This window comes from Berghia stephanieae, chromosome 3 (assembly GCF_034508935.2).
Source record: "Berghia stephanieae isolate SIO BIC M18660-M18661 chromosome 3, UCSD_Bste_1.3, whole genome shotgun sequence".
Lineage (NCBI taxonomy): Eukaryota > Metazoa > Mollusca > Gastropoda > Nudibranchia > Aeolidiidae > Berghia > Berghia stephanieae.
The window spans coordinates 44502806-44529500 of record NC_088362.1 but is presented as its reverse complement, the minus strand read 5'-3'; the positions used below and the strand labels follow the sequence as shown (position 1 = coordinate 44529500).

The window sequence follows — 26695 nt, the reverse complement described above, 5'->3', positions numbered from 1 at the left end:
CTCTATTTCATTATTTTTTTCCTCGGTTGAATTTCTGACATCTTATAAAAGATTGGAATCACAACGCACACCGGAAGTAATTTGTGGAAGTGTCGGAAAAAAATCTGAGACAAGAAAAACAGAGAATTTTGCTGCTTTACATTATACAAAATGATATAACAACCACATGATTTGCTTCTGATGATAAAAAGCGAAATACTTTTAAAGGCATGGTTTAGTTTTTTATATTTGAAGAAGTATAAAAAGTCTTTTTGTATTACAATTAGAATTTTTGCACCGCTGTCTGACGCAGTTGATATTGGATTATGTGATGTGTAGCGTAGCGGTGTCCAACACAAATCCAAGTCCAAGATGTTCCCATTTCGGTCGATTTCGATATATTTTTGCCTTCAATTCTAAAATAAAGAGAAATCTATTTGCAAGATGTCTATTTGTATTTGAAAAACTTACATGTTTCATCGTTCTTTGCAACGAATTGATTAAGGCTAAGGTACACATTGAAAGTTTAAAAGTTAAAGAGAACGCTGTGACTGTGATTCTTGCTAGACTCACAGACACCTGTCTGTCAATAACTACGGACGATTATACTTATACACAGACACTTTTTTGAAACTCTGCTCTTTAAAACATTTATCCACATTCCAGAATATGGAAAGTTAAGTAATGCACATAGAAATAAGTAAAGTTGATAAAATTAAAATATCAATAAAAGTAAAAGCATCCTACAATTTCAGTTATAAAATTAACCAACAATAAATCTGTCGATGGATGGATAAGTAATAGTAGGTTACTATAGCTATATATACACAATATGCGTCGGCATTCATGTGGGTGTCATGGCTGAATGGTTAAATTGTCTGCCTTAGAAGGCTTGTTGGAATCGACGCTGTGTGTTCGAATCGTGGTTCTGCCACTTATTTATTTGGTAGCGTCAATTGCCAAGGACCTTGACAATTGTCAAATTCAAATCGTCAATTGCCAAGGACCTTGACAATTGTCAAATCGTCAATTGCCAAGGACCGTGTCAGTTCATCAACTATGCATGTGTACTTTTAACTGCCACAGAGTACCTTTAATGTCACGAAGTGATGTATTGCCACAGAGTGATGTTATTAATATTAATATTAATTAATACTCTTCTTTCTCTCTCTCTCTCTGTCATTTCCCTTTTTTTTTCTCCCACACAATCTCTCTTGGCATTTTCTCTTTTCCCTCTTTGCCATTTTTTCCTCTGTGTGTATATTTCTCTGTCATTTCCTCCGTTCTCTCTCTCATATTCATATTTCCTCTTTTTGTCACGGACCTTGCCAGTTGGTAGATCGTGAACTATTTACTATTAACTGCCACGGATTGATCTTGTTGCACAAATGTTTTACGTTAATTGTTCCTTATTAAGACGATGTACAGTATATTTCCTTTAAAATAAAGGAAATCTTACTTTTCTTTTTTAATCTAGGACTTCTTGCCACTTCGTCCTGTTTTTTTCCCCCCGCTCAATCCGAAATCAACAGAAATTTTTGTTTTGATATTATTTTGACTCATCTTGGAATTCGTGAAAAGACATAAAATTAAAAAAAAATGCCAACAAGTGTTGATTTGATCCTTTCCACAACGATTAACAAGGAATGAGTGAATGGAAGAAAGTGACGGGATTCGAGATTCGTATGCGCACAAATCGAGGCTCGACTGAAATCACCACATACAGCTGAAGAGTTCCAATTTGACTCCTTGGCAGTTGATGAACCGTCCCACCCCTTTTTTTCTTCTTTTAAATCTTTTTCTCTCTCTCTCTTTTGTCTCCTTTCTATAGAATATTGTAAATTGTCGTAATCATCCCCACTCCAATTTCAAAAAGTATATATATATATTATGTATATATATATTATATATATATATATTATATATATATATATATTATATATATATATATTATATATATATATATATATATATATATATATATATATTATATATATATATATATATATATATATATTATGTATATATATATATATATATATATATATTTATATATATTTCGTCTGTAGACTGTTGAAAAATTTAACCCTCACCCCCTTCCAATCCCGACTTTTTATCTTTATTGTCAAGATTTTTTTAGGTGATTGTTATAACATTTTTTTATCAACCAATGAGCCTCCAAATTTTGCTGCATTTTAAATTGCCTGTTACATCTTGAGTGAAACCCATCCGCGAAATAAACAAATCCCTGGTCATCATCAATATCCCTAAAATTGCGGTCAGAATGAACAAATTATGGAAGCTAAAGAAGATCAATAAAGTTAACAGGTAGGTAGGTAATGAAATTTTTAATGGTTGGTGGACTATGAACCGAATTGCTGATTATCACGTTTCTTGCTAGTTGAAAAAAAAAAAGGCGGAATTGCCAGTTCGACGTTTTCAGCTTAAAGTGTCAAAAATTTACATTTCATTGATCCATTTGCTTTTTAAAAATAAGCTGGATTTGGCATTTGAGCACTATTTACTTTCATCTTGTGTTAAATATCACTTGATATTAACTGATTTGGGACTCAAATTACCTCTAGCCTTGTTTTCAGATTATTTGTTATTTTTTACGCCTAGTTTTTCATTTTGCATAAAATCTTTCTGCCAACATGATCAAACGTGTCTGGCAATAATCAAAAGCCTGGCCTTTTCGTTATTGCCTCACAGGTGTCTGCCAATAATCATTTTTCTTTATTGGCAGACATGTCTGGCAATAACGACAGCCCAAGAAAAATAAAAGAAAAAGAAATAAAACACAATATACAGACGACAGTCAAAACGGCCTTTTACTTTTTACCTCATTTTGATTTTGGCTCATTGAGTCAGCTCTAACAAAATTCTAAATTTTACTGTTAAACGAACGAGCTAGCAACTGATTATAAAACAATTTGAATTTTGTTTCTATCTTAATTAAAATGTAGTTATGAAAGTTAAAGTCTGAATTTTTGATTGATTATGTCACCTAAACTAGAATTGGAAAATTGGGGTCCAAATCATATGTCACGGATGAAGATTATATGGTTAATTTTAAGTTCATTTTGACGAATTGTATAGCAAAAATTTCCTCTAATTGAAGACAACGCGTTTACATTGGTGAAGAAGAAAATAAAATCTTTGAAATAAGACTTTATTGACAGTTTACAGATATGACACAAATGTTAAATATAATAATGGACATCAGCAAAACACATTTTGGATTTTTAAAGGCATTTGCTGTATCTTCCATCTCTAATATCTTCCTGCTGCAATTGCAAATAGTTCCCAACCATAATTAAATGCATTGAATCCAGTGTGAACACATTTGCAGGTTCGATAACCTAACGCAATTATGGGCTTGATTTAACACTGTTGTAATGGACAATATTTTGCATTGGTTTAAGAGTATTTTCATTACACTAATGAGCCCATAAAAATTTGGGTGATCAGACCTGCAAATAAGTACATATTGAGTGATTCTCCATTAATTGTATCAGCCAAAGTTTAAGTGATACAATAAATATACCACAATAAATATGTGAATACTGTTGAAAATAAAATGTTCAATATAAAGGAGCTTGGCTTGGAGGCTTGATAGGAAAATTAAATAAAATGAATGCAATCAACATTTTAAAGATATCAATATTAAAATATTGGATACCAAAAAAAAAAAAAAAAGAAAGGACAGTAAAGACAATAAAATGTCCACAAAAATGTGAAAAGTTTTAAAGTTTGAAAAAAATAGAAATAGGTGCTGTTTAGCCTGTTTTTCCTCTACATCTTGTACCATATATTTTTTCTGAATTATACAGAGTCTATGAATTATTGTAAGAGGTAACCAATAATCTAATGAGAAATTTAAATATCTTATTGATTTTTGTAAATATTTTATTTGCTTTTGCTTCTAATCATCGTTTAATTTTCTTATTATTTTTTAATTACAGAAACCTTTGATTGTGCAGTGGTGGGCTCAATTATTGTTACCCAGGCATGTCAAATAAAAGGCCAGCTGAGGATTCTGCTAGCTCATCTTCAGGGGCGCCTGCTGCAAAGAAGTTAGCTATTCCATATGACAATCTTCAGCTTGGAAAAATATACTCTTTGGTAAGAAAATTTATCATGTCTGGCATCAATAATATCAACATTGTTTGTTGTTTTTTTTTCTCAATGACATCAATGCAGAAATATTTGAGTGGCAATGTTTTATTTTTTAATTACTTTGATTTCCTTGATTTTAAGTTCAAAACTAAAGAGAGGTTGTATGTATATTTTTTCTGATCATCAATGCTTGTCAGAATACAATGTCATCAACTTTGTCAAATGACATACTAAAATAAATTCATACCATTATTTCCCAAGGAAGCAGTAACAGAGATGCGACTCGAGCTTCACATTGAATTACGAGTCACATCATTGTTATTGATTGATTTTCTTGTGAAAACAATAAATTCTGTAATTAAAATTAGATAAATAATTTGATTTTCAAGAAATTTATGCTCTCTTGTTAAGGGTACTTCAAATCGAACAATTAAAGGCAAATACCTATTGTTCTTGCCATACGTATCACCATAGACAGGTTGACTCATTGAATCAATACTAATTTTGCTGTTTTAAGTGATAAGATCAACTGCATTAACACGACATAATAAAGGTTTGATCTTGATGTTCAGTATATATTGTCATAAGAGAAATTATACCCCAGAATACTTCAATCATAGTGGTACAATCCAGTTATATCAATCAGTGTTTGTCTCCATCAGTCTTTATTTTATGAAATAAACTCATTCACTCTCATCTTTTATATTCACTACTATCTTCTTCATCTTTAAGGCACAACTTTGTCGTAGCCTCCCAAATAGCCTGATTGAACTCCTTTCTGGTTTTTAACTGTGGCATGTCTCCTGCCTCTGTGATTGTTCTCATCCAGTCCTCTATGTCTTCCTTGATCAACCTCTGCTTCGCACCCTCCATGCAAAGCTTTTCTATTGAATAGTACGTTTTACTATTCTTTTCATTAAGATTGTGATTTAAAATCTGTCGTTACAGGAAGAGCTCGACTTGAAGGTTCTTGTATTTCAAAACAAGAAACTAGGAGAGCGAATAGAACAAAGGAAGAAAGCTGAGACTGAACTTAGAAAACGCATTGAACAGTTGGAGAACAGGCAGAGGACTGATGATGCTGTTCTTATGATTGTAAACAGATACTGGAATCAGGTTTGAGCTGCTTATCTATCTCTTTTTAAAATTTTTTTTTTCTAACTCGTGTCTCAATCTGGATGGTCCAGATGCTGTAATGGGTTTATGATTTTATTGATAAGAATAAATGTTGTTAGCTCGAAAGGTGATTGACTGCTCTCAGCGGAAGTTTTCCTTCCTCACAACAGTGATTGTTTCAATTTTACTGTTTTTCCTCCATCACACACGACCTCCCCTCTTCCTCCTCCACCTCCTCCTCATCCTCCTCCTCGCCCTCCTCCTCCTCCTCCTCCTCCTCCTCCTCCTCCTCCTCCTCCTCCTCCTCCTCTTCCTTTTCCTCCTCCTTCTTCTTCTTCTTCTTCTTCTTCTTCTTCTTCTTCTCTTCTTCTTCTTCTTCTTCTTCTTCTTCTTCTTCTTCTTCTTCTTCTTCTTCTTCTTCTTCTTCTTCTTCTTCTTCTTCTTCTTCTTCTTCTTCTTCTTCTTCTTCTTCTTCTTCTTCTTCTTCTTCTTCTTCTTCTTCTTCTTCTTCTTCTTCTTCTTCTTCTTCTTCTACTGGGTGGGGTTCCTGACCTCCCATAGTGGGCAGGGAGGTACTTTCTGTGTCTTTTATCCACCTATATCTGTTTTCCAACTTGCTTACTGCCTTTGTCTTGGAATGAGATTACTTGGGTTTGTCCTTACCCTGGCTGGGAGGGAAACAGTCAAATGCATAGTTATTGTTTTGCGAGATGATATTTTTTTCCTTGTAAATCATCTCTCTGTTATGTATTATTATATTTGTTGTTTTGAATGGATAATGTAAACATTTGAGTGTATTCCTCTTAGTGGGACTTTGTTCGGTGTCTGGGCGAGACTTTTAGGTGATCTCAAACTAACTACATTGATAGTTTGCTCTGGGAATCTACATCTGTTCCCTATTTGAACCATTCCCCTCTGTCTTACTTTTTCCTGAAATCCTTTTAATTGTTAATCTAGAATCTTTTCACGATCCAATTTTCTTCCTTTTTACTGGCGTTGATATGATCTAAATGTGTTGCAAGCGCCGTAAAACCCTTAAAAACAAACAAACAATTTTCTTCTTCTATAAGAATTAATCCAAATAAAGGAAAGAATCAGCTTAAAAATGTAGCACAAACAGGAGCAAAGATAAAGCAGCTTCTCATGTCAAGCACTACACATTGTTCTCTTCCTTTCATTTTACAACTAATTCAGACCTGGGACCAGAAATGTGTGCACTTTCTCAAAGAATTTTTAAAAAAAATTTTTTTTGGGGGGGGGGGGAATACCATGTTGTGTTCCATATTTTTGTCCTGTTGGTCTATTTTCGCGTGTTATAAAAGTTCAGACAATTTTTTCACCAACCATTTACAGGCCTGTTAATATCAGGGAATGTATTCAACAATTCAACTCTCACATCTCACTGAAAAGACCCGTAATTCATGGTCAGCTTATTATTTACTATTTCTAGCTTCTTAAATTGAAACATAAATGAAAAACCTAATTTTCTTTTTTCTATACGTGCACACCAATTTTAAGAGAATGTAAGATGTGCATATGACTGCATTGCTAACAATTTTTCAATACGACTGTCATTGTTTATTATATTTTTTCTTAAAAAATTTTTGTATGTTGGCAAAGTTTAACATTATCTTTTAAATCTTATGCTTATACATTTTTTGTTTTCAGTTAGATGAAGATGTAAGAGTCTTACTTCAAAGATTTGATGCAGAAACTTCGGATGAGACGGAGACAAAAAGTATGTTTATATGATTGAAAATGATTTCTTTGTGTCAAAGGATAATTTCTATAAAAATTGAATTATAAATTTGCTTAAGGAAGTAGAGGGAATCTATTTGAGATTTTCCCCTGCTCATCTGTTTCGACACTAACTGAAAGGCACAGAGCGAATTATAGTAAAGGCAAGGTGGAGTGTTTGCAGCTTTGGATTATATTTCAAGATTATAATCTTTTTTATTTTACATTTTACATCAATCATTATTGATGGTATATCAAAATAAAAAATCCCTATATCTATTGCATTTTAATGAAAATTAATTTTGAAAGTGATGACTATAATGCATTCAGGTTTGAATCGCTTCATTTTTAACTTCAAATTTGGATTTCCCCCAAAAAATGTTACAGCTTTTCTGTTAGCTGCCTGAGGCTGATATGCACATCCACCACTTTGGGATGTAATGTAATAATTAATTTATACAGCATGCAGATTCCACAAGGTGTTCTAAAGTGCTACGCCTACAAAGACAATAAGAAACACAAATCACAAGTACTACTATTACTACTCAAAAGCCTGTCTGAAAAGGATTGTTTTTAAACATTTCCGAAAATTGCTAAGCTTGGGGGTATCTTTGATTTCTATGTCTGATTTGTTACATACTTTTGTATCAATTTGGTATAGTTTTGAATATGAAATGTGCTTTGATGTTTTTTTAATGATTAAACTGTAAGTAAAATTCTGAACTTTTTTTCTAATAAGTTTGTATGTTTATCTAATTGTGTAGATGAAAGTGGCGAATTGACTTCATTTCTGACATTGTTGTCAACATGGGACAAGCAAGAGTTGGAGGAGAAGCTCGGGCAAAGAGTTGAGTTTTCAAAAAGGGCTATTGGAAAATTGTTGCAGGCTTTTGACAGGATGTTACAGAGGAATGAAAAGCTTCATCATGCAATGGAAGAAAAGGTAGAGTGACTTTTATGATTTTCAGTTGCAATATTTAAGATTTTAAATGAAAGAAATTTGCCTTATTTATTACTCTGTCTACATGTTTTACGGCTATGTGGTCCTGTGGTATGACACTCGCTTTCGGGTTGGAAGGTCCTGAGGTCGAGCCTCGCTCTGCGCATAGTTGAGTCCTTGGAATAGGCTCTTTACTCACATTCTCTCATCGTACTTAGGTGTATAATAAGTACCTGGTTGTTAACAGTGTTGTCTCTGTCGGAAAATATTGTAATATTGCCTAACAGGCGTCATGTCTCGTTCTACATGTCAAATGGTGCTGTTGGTCAGGGACCCTTGTAAAGCGCTTTAAGCACATTCAGTGGATATTGCGCTATATAAAAGCTCATTTTTAAAATTTATAACTAGAAAATTTGCTTACTACAAGTGATAAATGCTGTTGTGCAGGTAAACTTAAATGTGTCCTCATTTATTTTGTGTTTTCACAGTTCTTCTAAACTGAGTGCACTTCCTATGAAGTTAAATTTTCTTTTCACATGTACATGACAAGTTTAAGGCTTTTTTTGTTTGTTTGTTGTAACTTGCACACTTACAAAATCTGTCACCTCCTACAGCTAGGGACTCATTTACACCTGAGTCAAATGGGGTAGTTGCTAGGGCCTAAGTTTTGTGATCATTGTTATTCATCTGATCATTGACCACAACCAACATCGCTTGATATCTGATATCGTCCAGGGGGATTTTATTTTTTATTTAAAACCTAAATAGAAATGTCCTGTTAGACAAGTGGTTATATATTAAAAATCATTTTATTATCCTAATTAGTCAGTGCTTCTACTTGCAGGTGGAACAAGAAGAAAAAGAATCAAAGTCTGAAGAGTCGTCTAAGGTCGAGGATGAGGATACAACTAAAAAGGAGGAGGAGGAAAAAGGTGTGCTGTATTATTTAATTCAGTTAACTATCACCCTCGTTGACAAACAGTTGTTTCTACATCTGTTGATCTAGTCTCTAATCCTATTACATTACTTTAAGAAGGACACTTGTACTTCTTAGTTTTTCAATGGCCATTAAACTCTCAAACAACAAACATTGTACCTAGCCTTTGTGATTACGTGCTTGCTACTTATCCAAATAAAATCCAGAATATAGACATTTTCAGGGTTTCCAAATTTGGTTAATCAGGATCTAGTTTTATTCCAGATATATATTTTTAAACCAAATTTTATAGAAAATAGTGAGGATGTGCTGATAAAATAAGTTCTGTTTTGATATAACTTGGTTTGTTTTTTGATAACAGATGCATAAATCATGTATTAAAAGAAAGCTTAGAATCATAGCTACAAACCTTGTACTTTTTCATAGAGTCACCATTTGGGTCCACATACAGTCACCAAAGTAGGGACTAATTAACACTTTTAGTCTATGAAGAATTCAGATGACTTTTCCCAGCAGCAATGACAAACATGTGCACTGCTTCTGTATCACTGTCAGAGTAGTTTCTTTTTAGATACTTTTTGAGCTTAGGTAACAAGAAATAGTCAGATGGGGCAAGTTCCGGTCTGCTGGATATTGCAAAGTTGTGAGTTTCAACCACTTTAAGTTATTATGAGTTTGACAGCTAGTGTGCAGGCATGTATTGTCATGGAGCAGTTTTGGGTATTCTGTCATACCAAACATGTAGCAGTCTAACTAAAAGAGATTTTTCACTTTCTTTCCTTGTTCTAGAAATTCCATGTGAACTACACCCTGCATGTCCCATAAAATGATAAATTGTACCTTTCTGATGAGGCAATGAGCTTGAATTTTCTTGGACAGGGAAACGTTTTATTCCTATTCTCCAATGACTGCAATTTGGTTTATGGATTGTTGTGATGCTCCTAGGATTGGTCACCAGTCAAATTTTTTTTCCAGAAAAGTCTCACTTTCTTCGTCATTCTATTTCAAATGTTGGGTATAAATTTCTTTTCTCTGAGCTTTCATCACTGTGGTCAATTGTATCGAAACCCATCATGCCTTTCAGTAGCCCAGGATCAATGCCATGATAAAATGCACTTGTTCTGTTGAGGTTCCAACTTTGTTAGTCATTTCTGTTTGACCCTTGGATTTGCCCTTATTATACCATCTACTTCTTGATGACTTGTATCAGACAAAAAAAGTAGCCACTGGGATCTTGCGACACTTGATTATGTGGGGTCCTCTCCTCTAAATATTCTTATCCATTTTCTAACTGCACTATCAGAAACACACTTGTCACCACAAACAGTCTTTATTCTTGTATGAATGTTTACAGCAGAACATATTTCTGCTGTGAGAAATTAGATATATTAGAGCTCCATTTCATGAGAAGCTCATTAGAATTTGTCTTTTTCTTTCGTTTTTCTCATCAATTATGACGTCACAAAAATTTGTTGTTTTGACTAAGTCAAGAGTATCTGTGTGTAGTATTAGATTGATGCAATGAGTTTTGTTTACGTTATTGGCAAATAGTACTTATTTATCAGCCCACCCTCAGATTTCACTTCTAGTTGTATCTGTTTCTACATTTTAAAGCATTTTGACTAAATGGTTAATACAAAACAGGATGGACATTTTGTGTCTTAGGGTGCTTAAGGTTTTTTTTTAGTTACCTGAAGTTCTCATTTTATCAACGAAAATACAGATTTGTTATTATCGCCTTTAGAAGATCTGTGAGTTTTTAAATTGTAATTTCTATTTTTAAAAAAAATCAGTTGATGGAGATGATTCTAAAGAAACCAAACCAGAGCAACCTGCTGATGTCAAGAGTGAAGAAGTGAAAGAAGAAGCCACAGAACCAAGTCTCTCTGAGGTTGTGAAAGGAGAACTGTCTGATCTCAGGCGTGAGACAAAACAGCTTCACAACTTGGTCACTCAACTGCACCAGAGACACCATGAGCATACTCTCAATGTGAGTCAATTGTTTTTTTTGTTGTTGTTTTTTTAAAAATTTTTTTATGACCGAATACTTTCGTATGTCAGGGTGAAATTGTTGCTTTACAAACTTAAATTCTTAATTGTAACATTTATGTAAATTAATAATAGAACATTTATGGAGGAAAAAAAAATATTTTCATAATTAAGATTATTTTGACTTTAAAATTTCATTTTTGAAATCTGGTTTACTCTATGATAAAATCGAAGTATCACATTCATTATTCCTCTTTATCATTACTAGGTCAGTTATTATTCGAGCCTTTGTTATGATTTGAAACCCCAATAATTTAGTGGTTTTTCTCTTTTGAATATTAATTTGATGTTCATGGTGGAATCACATCATTAAGATCAAATCTACATTTTTTCCCCTTTTCTTTTGAGTGTCTATTATGTTGTTTAAAAATAGAAAAAGATAATTTTATCACATCTTTCTATTTTCTTCAATTTTCAGATTTCAGAGCTCCAAGACAAATTGACTGCTTCAGAGACTGAAATTGCGGAGGTGAAGAATAAACTAGATGACTTGGAATACATGTATGAGAAATCTGAACACAAGTGTGAGCGCACAGAGCATCGTCTCACTGAAGTGACAGAAAAGCTCCAGTTTTATCAGGAAACGACAGGGAACAGACCAATTTCCGGTTTGAAGAATGTGCCAGGAGTGCCAACAGGAAGGGTAAGTGTTATCTAGATAGACATTTTTATAGATTGTGTTTGTTTAATAGTTGTGGGTAGTGAGTAAACTCTGGAAATCTTAAATGTTTCAAGTGACTAATCAAAAAAATTGCCATTACAAAAATGAATTCTATTATTTCAATACCAAGATTGTCATTTATAAAATGAACTCTGACACTCTCACTCTGAATGTGTACTGATTTGTCTTTAACCGGTGAGACTGAATTTCTCTAAATGCATATTTTTGCCACTGCTGATTGCATTATGATTGCTATTACCTGAGAGCAATAGAAGAATGGGACATAAATAATGTTGCATGTTAAGAGTAGACCCTTCAAAGGTTTTTTAAATAAAAATCAAGCTACAAATATATATATATATTTTTTCAGTTTAAATTTCAAATGGGATTTTCTCACTCCATAATGGTTCACTGCCAGACCAAATTTTAGGAACATTTCAATTTTATGTTTATATTTTAATTTTATGTGATTGTGGATCAGATATAAGAGGGTATAAGCATTTTTGCTGAATTTGAAATAATGGCATGATTCCGAGTTCCTTCTTATATTTTAGCTTATTTTTTCCTTCCTTAATTACTATGATTTTTAATTTTATACTGCCGATTTCTCATTTTGTTTTCTAGTTGGATGAAATCTTGTCTGAGCTAGAAGAGCACAAAGAGTTATCAGCCAACCGGCTGATGGAACTTGAAAAACTGAGTCAGGATCACCAAGAAGCATTGACAGAGGTGGAAAAATTGAAAATGGATGTAAGTGATGATTATTTATTTTATATAGATTGTCTTTGAATAGGGATGAATTATCTCAAACTTTTTTTTATATCATACAACCAGCAGTGAACTATACAACATGAAAGGACTGAGTTGGATCCTGTGACTTAGTGTACTATTTTTCTGATCACCATGGGCAAATGGGAAGCTGTGTATCTTTTAATTTGACCCAAGTACTGGCAACTTTTAAAGGGACTGGTCACAATTACCCCATTATGTCATTGACAAAGGGCATGGCCCTTCTAAAAATCGCTAATATCACTTTTCTTTTTAAGGAGGAATTGGATCGACATCAGTTAAATAATTATTGAAGAAATCTTTTTTGCGACATGACGTGTGAAAGTTGGAATTGATACATCCATATATATATACAAAGAGTCTTACCATATACATGCAGTAAAAATCAGATAAACAAGACTCAATAGTCATTCAAAGTCATTAGGCCCATAGTTCAGAATTTATCAAGGTCTTGTGTGGAGTTAAACAGGCAATAACAATTATTTGCAACCCATTGGATAGGATAGTAATCCAATCCATACTGGCACTTTTTCAACATTAAACGCAACATTTGTGTGGTGTGGAATGATGTTAGCCATATGGCTCTTTATCACAATAATTACTACCTCCATTCTTCTGTGAGAGAAATGATTTCTAGTAGGCAAGTACATTTTTCACAAGTATCAGTATTTCTCAAGTTGTCGGGAGGGAATTCCATAACCTAATTGTGCTTGAAAAAATAAAGGACTGAATTTGTGCATTCACTCAGGAATGGGGTAGCTGATAGCACTGCTTCTTTCTTGATTTTGTTGATCTTTAATTTGGATTATGGTTTGTCCTACTATACCTTAAAAGAGGATCTTCATTTTTTGTCGTCCAGTTGATCTCAGCCATCATGTTTTGTTGTTATAGTTTTGTATGGACAAATCTGCAGGCTCGCCTTTGGACATTTTCAAGTTGGTTTATGTCTTCATCTGGGTCCCATACACTGCAGCTCTATTCTAAACTTGGTCTTTCCAGTGTTGTATAGCATTCTTCATTAATTGCATTGGGACGTGATGAAAAGATACGCTGGAGAAAGTTAAGCATGGTGTTAGTTTGTGGCAAATTTTGTCCATATGATGGTTCCATGACATTTTGCTCCTAATGCAGCCTTTAGAATCTCAGCCTTTGTGATTGTCTCAAATTTTCATCATGCATTTTGTAATCACTTATGTGTCGTTTAATGTTGTTGCTCATTTGTAAAACTTTACATTTGTTTTCTCCCAGTCTCTGAGCTTGTTTGGGACTTGTTAGGAAAGTCCGTGTCATTTCTGGTTTTTATTCTTCTGTATAGGAGGCTATTGTCTGAGAAAAGATGCAATGTTGTATTTTCAGAAATGTTTTGGGGCATGTCATTAATATAGACCAAGAACAAAAGTGTACTTAAGATTGCGAGAGCCATGTTGAACATTGATTTTCACCACGAATTGAACTTGTTTTCATCATAGAACCACTTAGGTGTTGTACTTATTTACTTATTTAATCCATTTTGTCCCAGTTTGACATAGAGCTGCAACTTTGCTCTTCCAGTTTGATGTCTACTGGTCTTTTATTTCTACTGGATTTCTACTATCATCAGTTGGACATAGAGCTGCAACTCTTGTCTCTTGTCACCAATGAAAGCATGTAAATTGTCAGTTTTATTATTTTTCTCTTAAATGTTTACAGCTTCAGCATCTACCAGAAACAGTGATTCTGGCGACCACCGAATATAAATGTCTACAATCTCAGTTCTCTGTCCTATACAATGAAAGCATGATGATTCGCACACAGCTGGAGGAGATTCGGAATCAGATGACAATCAATAAAAACAACCACGGAAGGCAGATAGAACAGATGGAGGTAAAGTGGAAACATTTTACATTTTTAAATGGTTTTTTATTTGAGGTTGTGGCGACAGAACTTGCATGTTATAAATGAGAAGATAGCAAAATTATATTCAGCCTACTGGTCATAAGGTAATTGTCATACCTTTAGACCACTAAGCCAAACGCCCCCTCCCCCCAATACAACTTCTATTTGTTGAACATAGAGGATTGACTGAGAAGACATATGAGTCCTATACAGGCAGTGTATGTGTTAACTGTAATCCAATGTTTTGATTTATCTGTTTCACCATGACACTAGTCACTGCAAAACAACTTCAGCTCATTGAAACAGTTACTACCCTTCTGGTAAAATCTGCTCTTAGTGGCTTTGCAGATACTCCTTTCTTGGTAATAGCTGCTGTAAGTAGCAGCACTGTTACTCCTTTTGGTTTTAATGGGTTATTTTGTAGGTAACAAATAATTTATGGGAAAATTTTTGATTTGCTTTTAATGAATTAAATTATGACAATAAATTACTTTGATCCATTCATATCCAATACACCTTTGCTATAAACCCTTTATACACAAAAATGGACCATTGTTTAATTAACTATCAGTTGGCATTTAAAAAAGTGTTGGACTCGATTTTGAACATATCTATAGTTCCAAACCATCTTCTATTTTTAAAAAAATGTGTTCATTAGTAAAAAAAAAAAGTGTCTAAAGTCTTTTAGTCAAGGAATTTGTGAGCTATATAAATATTGATGTTATTATATTTATCTATTTTGTCTACAGATAGATGAGTTGGAAGGTCAGAAGCGGCTAAGGACAGTGATGGTACAAGTTGAGGACAGTTTGGCTCAAACAAGGAAAGAATACGATATGCTGCGGATTGAGTTTGAGCAAGCCATGGCAGCCAATGATCAAAATTGTAAGTAAGCTTTCAGATTAGGTGTAAATTTAAAGCATGTGATGAGCAATGAGCATTTTGGGTGCTCGCTCTTCTTCAGCTTTATTAAGTAAAACAATAAAACTTCTTGAGTTGTTCTTACTGTTTTCTTTTACTGAATGTTTTTAAAAAATGATTAAAGTGTGATATGACAGACAAATTTGAGAATTTATTCAGTTAATTTACACAGACTCGTCATGCTCAATACTGTTTGGGTTTGTGGGTTTCATATCTGTCCATACCTTTGGTATCTATCTCCCAATATTATTTATGGTTTTGTTCTGAAAGTAGACCATTTATTTTCGTCTTAGCCCTGCCTGGAGGGAAACAGTCAAATGAATTATATTATTGTGAGAGATGATATTTAAAAAAAAAAAATCATCTTTGCAATTTACTACTTTGATTATTACCTGTTTATATTTTTAGCATTTGAATGTATCACCTTTAAAGAGGATCCTGCGCTTGTCATTGGATAGGACTTTTAGATGGTCTCAGACAAGATACATGGATAGATTGCTCCTAGATTTACTTCTGTTCTATGTTAGAATAAGTCATCTAATCTCTCTTTTTTTCTTTTCTTAAAAGATCCTAAGTGCATCTAAATTCTAGTCCTTTGCTTTTTGACTATTCCCTGGCCTTGAAATGACCTAAAATGTCGCAAGGGCTGTAAAAGTCTTAAAAACAAAAATGATATTTGCACTTCAGATATCTGTGAATTAAAGAAGGATACTGGGAGGGGTCTTTTGATCTTCCACCGTCTGTGGGGGAGGCCACTTTTGCTGTGTCTTTTATCCCTATACATTTAATTACTTTTTCCAGGTTGCTTTCTCTCTTTGCTTGGAATGAGATAACTTTGTTTAGTCCTGGTCCTGGTTGGAGTCCAGTCAAATTTAAATTATTAGTTTTGGGAGATGATATTTTTCTCCTTGTATATCATCTCTTTGTTATGTACTGTCATATTGATTTTTGTTTGTATACTTTTAAATTAAAAAAAAAAAAAATTGATATATTATTGTTAAAACATTTGAATACAGATGGGACTTTTGGCTGATCTCGATCTAAGTACATTGATTAATTGTTTGTTACTGTTTAACATTACAAATACAAGAGTAAATTGTGGGTTCATTGCTTTGAAGTACATTAAAAAAAATATTACTTTTTATGTCATTTGTTTTTTTAACTTACTGATTTTATGTGTGAATGATCCAATAATTCATTTGCATTTACCCAGTGACAATTAACAGAGAGATGCGGAATTTGATACAGAGCTTGCAAAACCACAACCAGCAATTAAAGATGGAGGCTGCCAGATACAAGCGTAGATTAAGGGAATCACAAGTTGAAGTCCACAAGGTAAATCATGTCCTATAGTGTGATGAATTGAAACATTCATTGAACTGTTAAAGTAGTCCTTCAGAGCCATAGGACCATTGAGCCGAAATTTATCCTGGTTTCTATGGCGTGAAATGGACAATAGCAATCGCTTGCTACCCTTTGGATAGGACGCTTGTCTATCGTAAAGTACTTTCCACCAGATCTATCAGACCCAGCTACCCAATCACTGTTGGGTGGACAAGGGGTCAGAAAAAATCTCGACTGCACCTGTGAAGCGAGTGCTCTACCAACTGAGCTATTGGGACCCCCAGAACTGTTTTAAAAAACCTGTATTAATGAAAGAAATAAAAATAGTGAATCGTATGAGGTACTTTTTGTAAAATTTAGAGTGGGATATAAGATTTTGCTGAATATTTTATGTACTAACTGTTACAATATGCTAATAAGTTCTTTGAACCTCAATTTTCAGTTAAAACAAGAACTGGCTATAAACAATCCCTCATCATTATCATCTTCATCAACGCCTGCATCTGCACCACCAAATAGCAATAATTCATCAAATGTAGCAGCAACTTCCACATCTACCACGACCTCTTCGTCTTCTCCTTTGGTCAACTCTGGCAGCAGCGACACCAAGGAGGGAAACAACTCTACGAATATGGCTATAAAAGAAGAGAATGTTACATCATCTCCTGTGAAGACAGAACCAGGGGTAGCATCAGGGTTGGAGGGTCAGCCAAATCAGGGAACCCCTGCTGGAGAAGTGAAAAAAGAGGAACCTGTGGAAGGTGGTGGGGGTGTTGTGAAGAAGGAAGAGGAAGAAGAAGGAGAGTATAAAGAAGGAAAGAATGGAGGGAAGAATGATGGTGAAGTTGTCAAGGACTTGCGGAATCATTTAAAGTAAGAACATTTGAGTAGCTCAAATTATATAAGGACAATTGAAGTCCCAGAATTTAAAATAAGAGATGTTGAGTCTCTAACTTAAAGAAGGGAAAGTAAGGAGTTTTGATAACCCATCTTAAGGAATAATTGAAAGTTAGGAATTTTAAAAAATAAGGAATTTTAAGTTATCAGAAATAAATAAGGAATTTGAGTCACTCTTTTTGCTCAGTCATTTTCAGAAATGAATTGTTTTTTATTCTAAGATTAACTTGTTTCCACCTCTTTACGTCATTTCTTTGCCAAAAGTTATCTTGAGTAACCGTGGTCTCAGTTCCTGACTGATATTTCAGATATATTTATTGTTAGACAACTGAATTTTATTCGAGGTCAAATAAATTTACATTTTCATTTTAAAGAATTAATGGAAAGAAAAATTTTCAAAATAATAATGTGGAAAAATAATTCTGAAAAGATTTTTTGATTCAATTGTTCTTTATGTTTTGCCTGGTTTTTGTTATCAACACCTTTGCTGATAATTATCATGTTGCGTGGGACTTAGGGTTTGGATATTTAACTGTGTATAATCTGTCATTTTCAGGAAAGCTCAAGACCAGGTTAGAGAACTGAAACTTCTTTTGGACACGTACAAAGCAGCTCCTAAAGAACAAAGAGATAAAATTCAGGTAGATTTGATAAAAATTTTTTTGTTGTTGCCATGAACACAAATCAGGAGATTTGAGAGTGAGAGCATTTGGTCATTGAATAAATTCATTCTAGTGTTGATTTTGAAGTAATCTTTGATAGCCAAGCTGGACTTGAATTGCAAAATTATTTGCAAATCTTAGAATTAAACATTTGCATGTGGTTAACTTTGGTTTTATTGTTTTGCTTTTACAAAATGATGGTTTTTGCAAGACTAGTTTAAAAATTTCGTACAGATCTTAAAGATTAATAAGTTTGTAATGTGTTTTTTAATTGCCATTATTGTTTTGAACTAACATTCTGTAACTTGAAAAGTATGGAGTTTCTAATGTTTAATTATATTGATTTCCATCTTTCTTCAGCTGTTTTCCCTTTTCAAAGTATAGGCTTATTGTAAATTCACAAGGATTAAAATGTGTTGCCATTTTTCGGGATTTTATTTTTTTTTGTTCTTTTTTTTTTGTCCCTTGAGACAGGATGAATTTTCAACATTTTGACTTTTTATATTTATATATTTTTTAATACTTCTGGTTCACACACTCAATGTTGGCTTGGGGTAGGTTTATTTGTGTGGAATTATGAATGTGGTGTGTTGTCTTGAATGCAATACCCGATAGGTCAACTGTGTTTGTGAAAGGCACAAGTGTGATTTTTATTATCATTTATTTATTATACTTTTCAGTTGATGGCTGCAGAGAAGAAAGCACGTCTTGAAGTTGATGACCTTAAAGCAATTATTAAACGTATGCAGGAAGCAGAAAGGAGAGAAAGAAGGAAGCTTACAGATGAAGAGGCCTTGAGGAAGATTAAGAAAATGGAAGAGACCATTATCGAATTGCAAAGGAATTTATCAAATCAGAAACAGGTTAGAATTTCAGTCTTAAAATAGTTAGTTTTCATCAGGTTTTTTTTCTCTTCTTTCTGTAGCATTTCAGTGTGCTTATTTTTACATGTATTACTGCCTGCTTTCATTTATGGTCATTGGAGATTATTATTTATGAAAAAATTCACGTTTTCATGTTTATGTTTTTTTACAACCTTCTGCAGTCTTTTAATTGGATCTTTGTAATACTTGAACAGCTCAATCAATTTAGTTCGACTAATTTAGGGTCCAACCCTAGGCCTTGTCCAACTCATGGTGAAACATTTTATCCAGAAGCTCACAATTCATGAGTAACATATAAAATCTATGAACATGAATAAAATTTCTGGTTTGTCATATGCTGAAACCATATTAGTGAGCAAGACTGTGGATGAATAAACTGAATGCTGAAATGGTCCTGGAAAATTTTTATTTTATATAACTTTGGAAACAGCTACGGTCTAGCTTAACATGAGTTTTATATCTAAGTGATCATGAACTATGAGAATTTGCATCCAAATATCTAAGTGATCATGGACTATGAGAATTTGCATCCAAATATCTAAGTGATCATGGACTATAAGAATTTGCATCCAAATATCTAAGTGATCATGGACTATGAGAATTTGCGTCCAAATATCTAAGTGATCATGGACTATGAGAATTTGCGTCCAAATATCTAAGTGATCATGGACTATGAGAATTTGCATCCAAATATTTAAGTGATCATGGACTATGAGAATTAGCGTCCAAATATCTAAGTGATCATGGACTATGAGAATTTGCGTCCAAATATCTAAGTGATCATGGACTATGAGAATTTGCATCCAAATATTTAAGTGATCATGGACTATGAGAATTTGCGTCCAAATATTGAAGTGATCATGGACAATGAGAATTTGCGTCCAAATATCTAAGTGATCATGGACTATGAGAACTTGCATCCAAATATCTAAGTGATCATGGACTATGAGAACTTGCATCCAAATATCTAAATGATTATGTAGTTTGTCTGATTGACATCATGAAAGTTTTCAACATTCTGTTATAGGAATCTAGATTCAAATATATAAGCATTATATATTTTTTTCAATGCTCTAATCTAATTCACTTCGGCTTTAGTTTCTGCCTAGGCACCAAGAAGATATGTAGATAATCCAGCAGAACTTATGAATGCAACATTGTGTAATATTAGTGGTTTAGCTTGTTTGTGTGTATTAATTAAATTAAAAAAAAATATAAATGTGATTTCAGAGGGAAGAAGCTCTTTTAAATGACTTGGATGTGACAGGGCAAGCCTTTGAAGACATGCAAGAACAAAATACAAGACTGCTACAACAGCTGAGGGAGAAGGATGATGCCAATTTCAAGCTTATGTCAGAGGTTTGTACTTTACTTGATGTAATTTCCACCTTGAGCAGTCTGAGCAAAGGTGGACAATAATTCAGCCCAAACTTTCTTTACCTCTTTTTTTTTTTACTTAAGCAAAAAATAATTTTAAAAAACCCAGTTTCATTGTCTTTATATAAACTTCCCTTCATGTTACAAAAAAGTTATTTTACTGATTATTTTTTGAAAAGTGTGACATCTATTAGGAAATTCTGGTGAAAAAAAAACATTTTTTGTGAGGGAAAACTGGATTCCCTGATCAAATTTACGAAAAGTTCACATTTTATGAATTGCTATTCCGAGCTTTATTTTTCACTTGGAAAGCACGAACAATTTTTCTTGTTGACAAGATGCCTTTTTTGATGTATAGTTCCATGTTAGAGGAATAATTTTTTAAAAGAACTAAAAAAATCTTAAAGCAAATTTGAAAAGTATTGTTGTAATTTCTGCTTTTCTGCTTGGAATAATGTTGTGAAATATTAATTTACCATAATGAAATATCAACAGGAAATGTGTCTGGTAGCAAATAGTCTCTTGTCGACATTGAATTCTTCTTCATAATTGTACATTTTATTTGTTGTTGTTGTTGTTATTGTTATTATTATTATTATTATTATTATTATTATTATTATTATTATTATTATTATTATTATTATTATTATTATTATTATTATTATTATTATTGATTAACAAAGTTAGAGATAAAAGTTTCGGTTTTTGATTTATTTTTTTAAAATCGTAAATTTAATTTGTGTAAATTGAAATAAGACTACTGGTCAAATATTGATGTAAATTGATTCCAACTTATAAAAAATAATCAGAAAACAAACAAAAAACAAACAAACCCAAAATCTCTTCATGTTTCACTTCTTGCTTTTATCAGTTAATCATATGCTTTAATGATTTGAATATTTCTTAGCCACCTTTTCTGTTTTGCTTCATATCTAAAAATAAACTCTTATTACAGAGAATCAAATCCAATCAGATTCAGAAACTCTTGAAAGAGGAGAAAGATGTTTTAGCCGAGCAGGTTATAACTCTTCAGTCCCAGGTCGAATCTCAAAACCTTGTAGTCCGTAGTCTGGAAGAAAAAGAACGCATTTTACAAAACAACTTAGGCACAGTAGAAAAAGAACAGAGGTGAGTCAAGTTTTTAAAAATCTTTTCTTTTAGGACATTATAATATATTTTTTGTTTTGTGAAGATTTTTTTTCTTCTTATGAGCCATGAGGACAGTCCTATTCCCCTCTGTCCCCAACTGGCTTCCTGTCCTTGTCCTTGAACTTAACTTAATTGATAATGATTGCTTTTGCCCATTTAGTAATTGTTATTGAGGGTAATTGTAAGGTAACTGTTAGTATTCCATAAATGTTTGTGTGTATCTCTCTTGACTTTGGTCCACTGCCCAGTTTGTTTCATGATAAGACTAATTGAGAAGTCTCAGAGTTTGACACAAGGATAGAATGCTTGTGGATGTACTTCTTTTCTCCACTTTACATTTAGTCTCTTTTGTTTTAGTTGACTCTTCTATTTTTTTGGTCGTTTAAAATTTTAAAAAAAACTTTTATAATAAACTTTTACATTTCTGTAAGGGAAATTGTTCTTAAAAGTGATAATTTTTAAAAGAGGAGTGTCCCATGAACCAGGATGAGTTGACTTGCTTAAGGTCACATCGAAATTACAAAGTAAAGACCATGCTGCTTTGCCATACTGCCCTTTCTTCGTTGATGCTCCTTTTTATGGCACTGAAAGGACATAAAAGCACTGCAAACATCTTTATACTTCTAAAAACAAATAAAGATATAGGCATGATACTAAGAATTGCTCGTTATGCTCTTGATAGGATATTGGATTATTGTGCGTGCTGTCCACCCCTTTGAATGAGACCAAGGTAATTCATCATTGCTTTTGACATATGGTGGAATCCAACCTCTGGTTGTATGTATTTCAACCGAACAATCATTTACAGAAGAAGCCAAAAATTTTTTAAAAACTTAATTGTTTAGGTTTTGTTAACATAGTATTTATTGATCATGAAATATTGCTATTGATAGTAAGCACAAGGAATGTTATCATCTGTTTCACATTTGTAATCTCATCAGTTCCACACAGCAGGCAATGGAAATGCATAAACGGAAAGCTGTGGAGAGTTCCCAAACAGCAGCTGATCTCAAACTCCACTTGGACAAGTACCAAGCCCAGCTGAAGGAGGCTCAGGTTGCTGTGGCTGAAAAAACAGCCTCTCTTGAACAGGAGGTTTTCAAATACAAGCGAGTACAGGTCGGTTTAGAACTCCAATTACACTTCCTTATTAATTTTACCAGAGTTTGATATATATTATTGAGCCACCCAGGAAAGTGTTTATAATCTGTGAAAAAAAACTCACTAAAAAAATAACTAATCATTTAAAGTGATGTAAATATTATTCCACTTGAACCTGAAGTAAAAGCTAACCCATTTTACAAAATACAATATAACCACTCAGTTTGCCCACTCCTCTATATAATTATATCTATTTTGACTAACTATACAACTGCGAGATGGGTGCATAACAGAATAATCAACAATAATGGAACGGGTACATATCTATCTCTCACACACCTCTCTGGCATTAAAAACTGTGATCATTTTTCTCATCCATTAGATGTATTTCACTGATTTGAGAATGAATTAAGAATTTAAGACAAAGTTGTAATTAGTCTTCCGTCTGAAATTGATACTTCTCTTGTGATGATTAACAGTGCAATGAATTGTTTTTCTTTTGCTCATGAGTCATCACTTACTTAGTAAAGGTGAGAAGTTACTGATGTGTCAATGTGAGTTGCGCATTAAGAAAGGACCTAACATACTTAGTAAAGATTAGAAGTTACTGATGTGTCAATGTGAGTTGCGCATTAAGAAAGGACCTAACTTACTTAGTAAAGATTAGAAGTTACTGATGTGTCAATGTGAGTTGTGCATTAAGAAAGGACCTAACTTAGTAAAGATTAGAAGTTACTGATGTGACAATGTGAGTTGCGCATTAAGAAAGGACCTAACTTAGTAAAGATTCAAGTTACTGATGTGTCAATGTGAGTTGCGCATTAAGAAAGGACCTAACTTACTTCATAAAGATAAGATGTTATTGATGTGTCAATGTGAGTTGCGCATTAAGAAAAGACCTAACTTACTATGTAAAGATGAGAAGTCACTGATGTGTCAATGTGAGTTGCGCATTAAGAAAGGACCTAACTTATATAAATTGTTTAGTGTACCTTCTTCCAAAATGAATGGTGGACATTTTGATCAACACTGTTAAAACTGCCTCATCCCATTACGCTGGTCTGATGTAAAGTACTATCCACCTGATCTGCTAGGACCTGTCTATCCAATTATTGCCTTGTCACAAGATGGGTCATTGAACTCTACGCTTAATGAAGCCAGGTCTTTCTGCAAGAACATGCAGTATTTTTCCAATGGAGCCAATGGAACACATTTTTTTTCTCTCTGTAAAGCTTCTTAAATATTATCTTAAATGTCGATTAAAATGTGGGTTTTTTGGGGGTTTTTTTGTTTGTTTTTTTGTTTTACTTAAAAATTATTATTATTTTTAAGCAGTTATTGAATGTTTAACATGTTAAATTTTTTGTTTGTTTGATTGTTGTTAGTTTTTTTTTAATTCAAAGACTTTATATTACAATGAAGTCAATTTTGCCAATAAACAAAATTTCAGGAAGAGGTAGCGAAACTAAACAGGAAGTTGGAGAGGAGTAAGAAAATTGAAATGGCTGGTGCTGCCGATGAGGTTCTTTTGGAGGAGATTAAAGAGTACAAGGTAAGGTTACTATTTATCTTATCATTTAATAGAATGCTCATGCTTTCTCAATCACAAACAACATCTTTAGATAACAGACCTCCTGAAATTGTATTTTATGACATTTTATAGTTGGTGTATTATTATTCTATGAAACTCAGTACCTATATTTATAGACGTTGTTTTCTTACTCCATGGTGATCAACTTGAAGCAAATTGAACAAACGTGTTTGATTGCTCATTCATGTGAACACAAGAAAGTCAGGTGGTTGTAGGGTGCAAAAATAATTTCTTTAAAAAGCTCATTGATAGAAAAATAAGCAAATATCGGGACAGATTGAAGGATCATATTAAAAGAATGCTAAAATAAGCTACCATACTGTTTGTGTTCAAATGCAATCAGCTACAACCCCTTGATTCTTTTTAAGAAAAAGCATTAATGTTTCTGCTCTTAACCTCACTGTTAGGAGTTAGCATATTTCATTGCAGCTTTGTGGATGAAACTGGTTCGAATTCTGCTCTGGGCATAAATTGAGCCCTCAGGTGTAAAATGAATCCTGGCTGGTAACTGCGATGTCCCTGTTAGAAAAAAAATGTAATTGGTGTCACGCTTGTCATGTCTCGTCCTACATGCTAAATGTTGCTACTGACTTGGGCCCTTTGCAAGTGCATTGGGCACATTAAGTGGATATTGCACTATATAAAAGTACTCAAATCTATCATAGGAGTAGAAATCTAGCATTATTGAAACCATTTTTTATTTTCCTTCAATTTTTTTATCTTAACAGGAACAACTGACATGTCCATCATGCAAAGTGAACAAAAAAGATGCCGTGTTGACCAAATGTTTTCATGTGTTCTGTCTGGAGTGTCTGCGTACCCGTTATGAGACTAGACAAAGAAAGTGTCCCAAATGCAATGCTGGATTCGGTGCCAATGATTTCCACAGGCTATACTTGCACTGAGATGACGTTTTTGTTGGCTTATTAAGAGATAATGGATTGTGAATGCATTGGGATGTTGAATGGGTTGATTTATAAAGGCTTTTTAGACGGCATTAGATTTCTACCAATTGCTTATTAAAAAAAACAAAAACTTTTTGATGTTGAGGGACTGAATTATTTTTTCTTATTTTTTTCTTTTTATTTAATTTTGTTTTTTCTTTGATAGTTCCTAATAAAAATCAATCCTTTTGAAACTTAAGTTCATCCTGGTTTCTATAGTGTGAAACAGTATTAACAATTGCTTGCTACCTTTGAGATAGGTCATTGGTCTATTGCAAAGTATTATCTGCCTAACGTTACATAATCACCTCAGGGTGACCAGAGAGATCAAACAAATTAAAATAAAATGTATTTCCCTTCTGATGTTTAGTTTAGCTTCGAAAATGATTGCAAGTGCAAGTGATTAGTAACTCAAGTATATAAAAATGAACCACAAAACCCAATGGCTTACAAGATGACCAAGATGAAGGTAGAAATTATAAATTTCGTAAACACCATACAGTCTATAAAATTTGAAGAAAATGGGTCATTGAGAAGATAGTTTCGTGGATTTACAGTTCGGATTCTCAAAAGATATACAGGGAATTGTTAAAAATGCCTATATAGATGAGTAGGATAAGAATGCTGGTGAGTGGTTCTCATATACACAATAAGTAAATAGTTTACTCGCAGTTTATTCAAACTCCATCCTTTTTCTTAACCCTTTAATAGTAAGACTGAATTTCTTTCTAATTATTGGTTACCATTTCAGACATAACCATTTTCACTAAGAGTACAGGAACAAAATAATTGGGCTATTGATCCCAAGCACTGTTGTTGCTCTTTTGGTGAAAATGGCAACATATGTCACGTGTAAATGAAATCAAATCCTGCTTTTAATGGGATAACTTGAAGAAATTGTCAGTTTCAGTAGAAAACATTTTTACATCTTTTATACTTTGTTGGATTTTGTTCTTCTTTCTACTCCTCTGCAAAATAAATTTTTAGGGCCGTACTATTTAATTTTAGTTAACGCATACGTTTCAAAAGTGTTAAAATTTGCCTCTGATGATTAAAAGAGTTTTATGAATAAGTTTATTCCACTGGAATACAATCTGTACAAATTAATCATACTTTTAAATGTCATATTTTTATTTAGAATCAATTTCCTCTTTCAGGAGAAAAATAACTATATTGTAATTTTACCATTTTGTGTTCACTGTGTGACTGAATTTTTATTTCACTGTAATTACAATATTAGTATATTTCTTGTTGTGGATATGAGGCTGGAAAGAAAGGTGATTTTCAAGTTGAATGTAATGGGTAGAAAATCAGAGGTATCATGTAATCATGCAGATCGATGGAAATAATAACAGGCTTTTCAACCCATGTAAATTTGTTTATTTTTAAAAATCAGTTTTGTTTAAAATGTGAAAACATAACCGAATACATAAAAATAAAATTATTTTATTCTCTTGTTTATTGACACATTCAATGATGAGAAATAATTCATTTTGTGTTACAGAACAGGTCTTGAATTGTCTAATGGGATCCATATCCTCCTGTTTTCTGCCAACCTAATCCATCCCTACTTATGGGTAAATTGAATTTTGCATATATTTTTTTCAAAAGTAAAAGTAAAAA

At 33.1% G+C, this 26695-nt stretch overlaps 1 protein-coding gene across 2 annotated transcripts; it reads left to right on the top strand.

The window, feature by feature from the left end:
- The first annotated feature begins 60 nt into the window (after positions 1-60).
- LOC144967813 (E3 ubiquitin-protein ligase Bre1-like) lies at positions 61-26695 on the top strand. 2 transcript variants are annotated; one of them, XM_078905474.1, is made up of 21 exons: positions 84-207; positions 2110-2307; positions 3945-4104; positions 5047-5214; positions 6883-6952; positions 7716-7894; positions 8736-8823; positions 10622-10818; positions 11296-11520; positions 12163-12288; positions 14017-14190; positions 14952-15087; positions 16337-16458; positions 16910-17340; positions 17921-18005; positions 18707-18889; positions 20141-20269; positions 21243-21415; positions 22378-22555; positions 23988-24089; positions 24857-26695. In XM_078905474.1, the coding sequence occupies exons 3-21, from the start codon at positions 3991-3993 to the stop codon at positions 25031-25033; spliced, it is 3057 nt and encodes a 1018-aa protein (XP_078761600.1). In that variant the 5' UTR covers positions 84-207; positions 2110-2307; positions 3945-3990; the 3' UTR covers positions 25034-26695. The 2 variants fall into 2 exon arrangements, with proteins under 2 accessions (XP_078761599.1, XP_078761600.1); XM_078905473.1 differs by lacking the exon at positions 2110-2307 and having other exon boundaries at positions 61-207.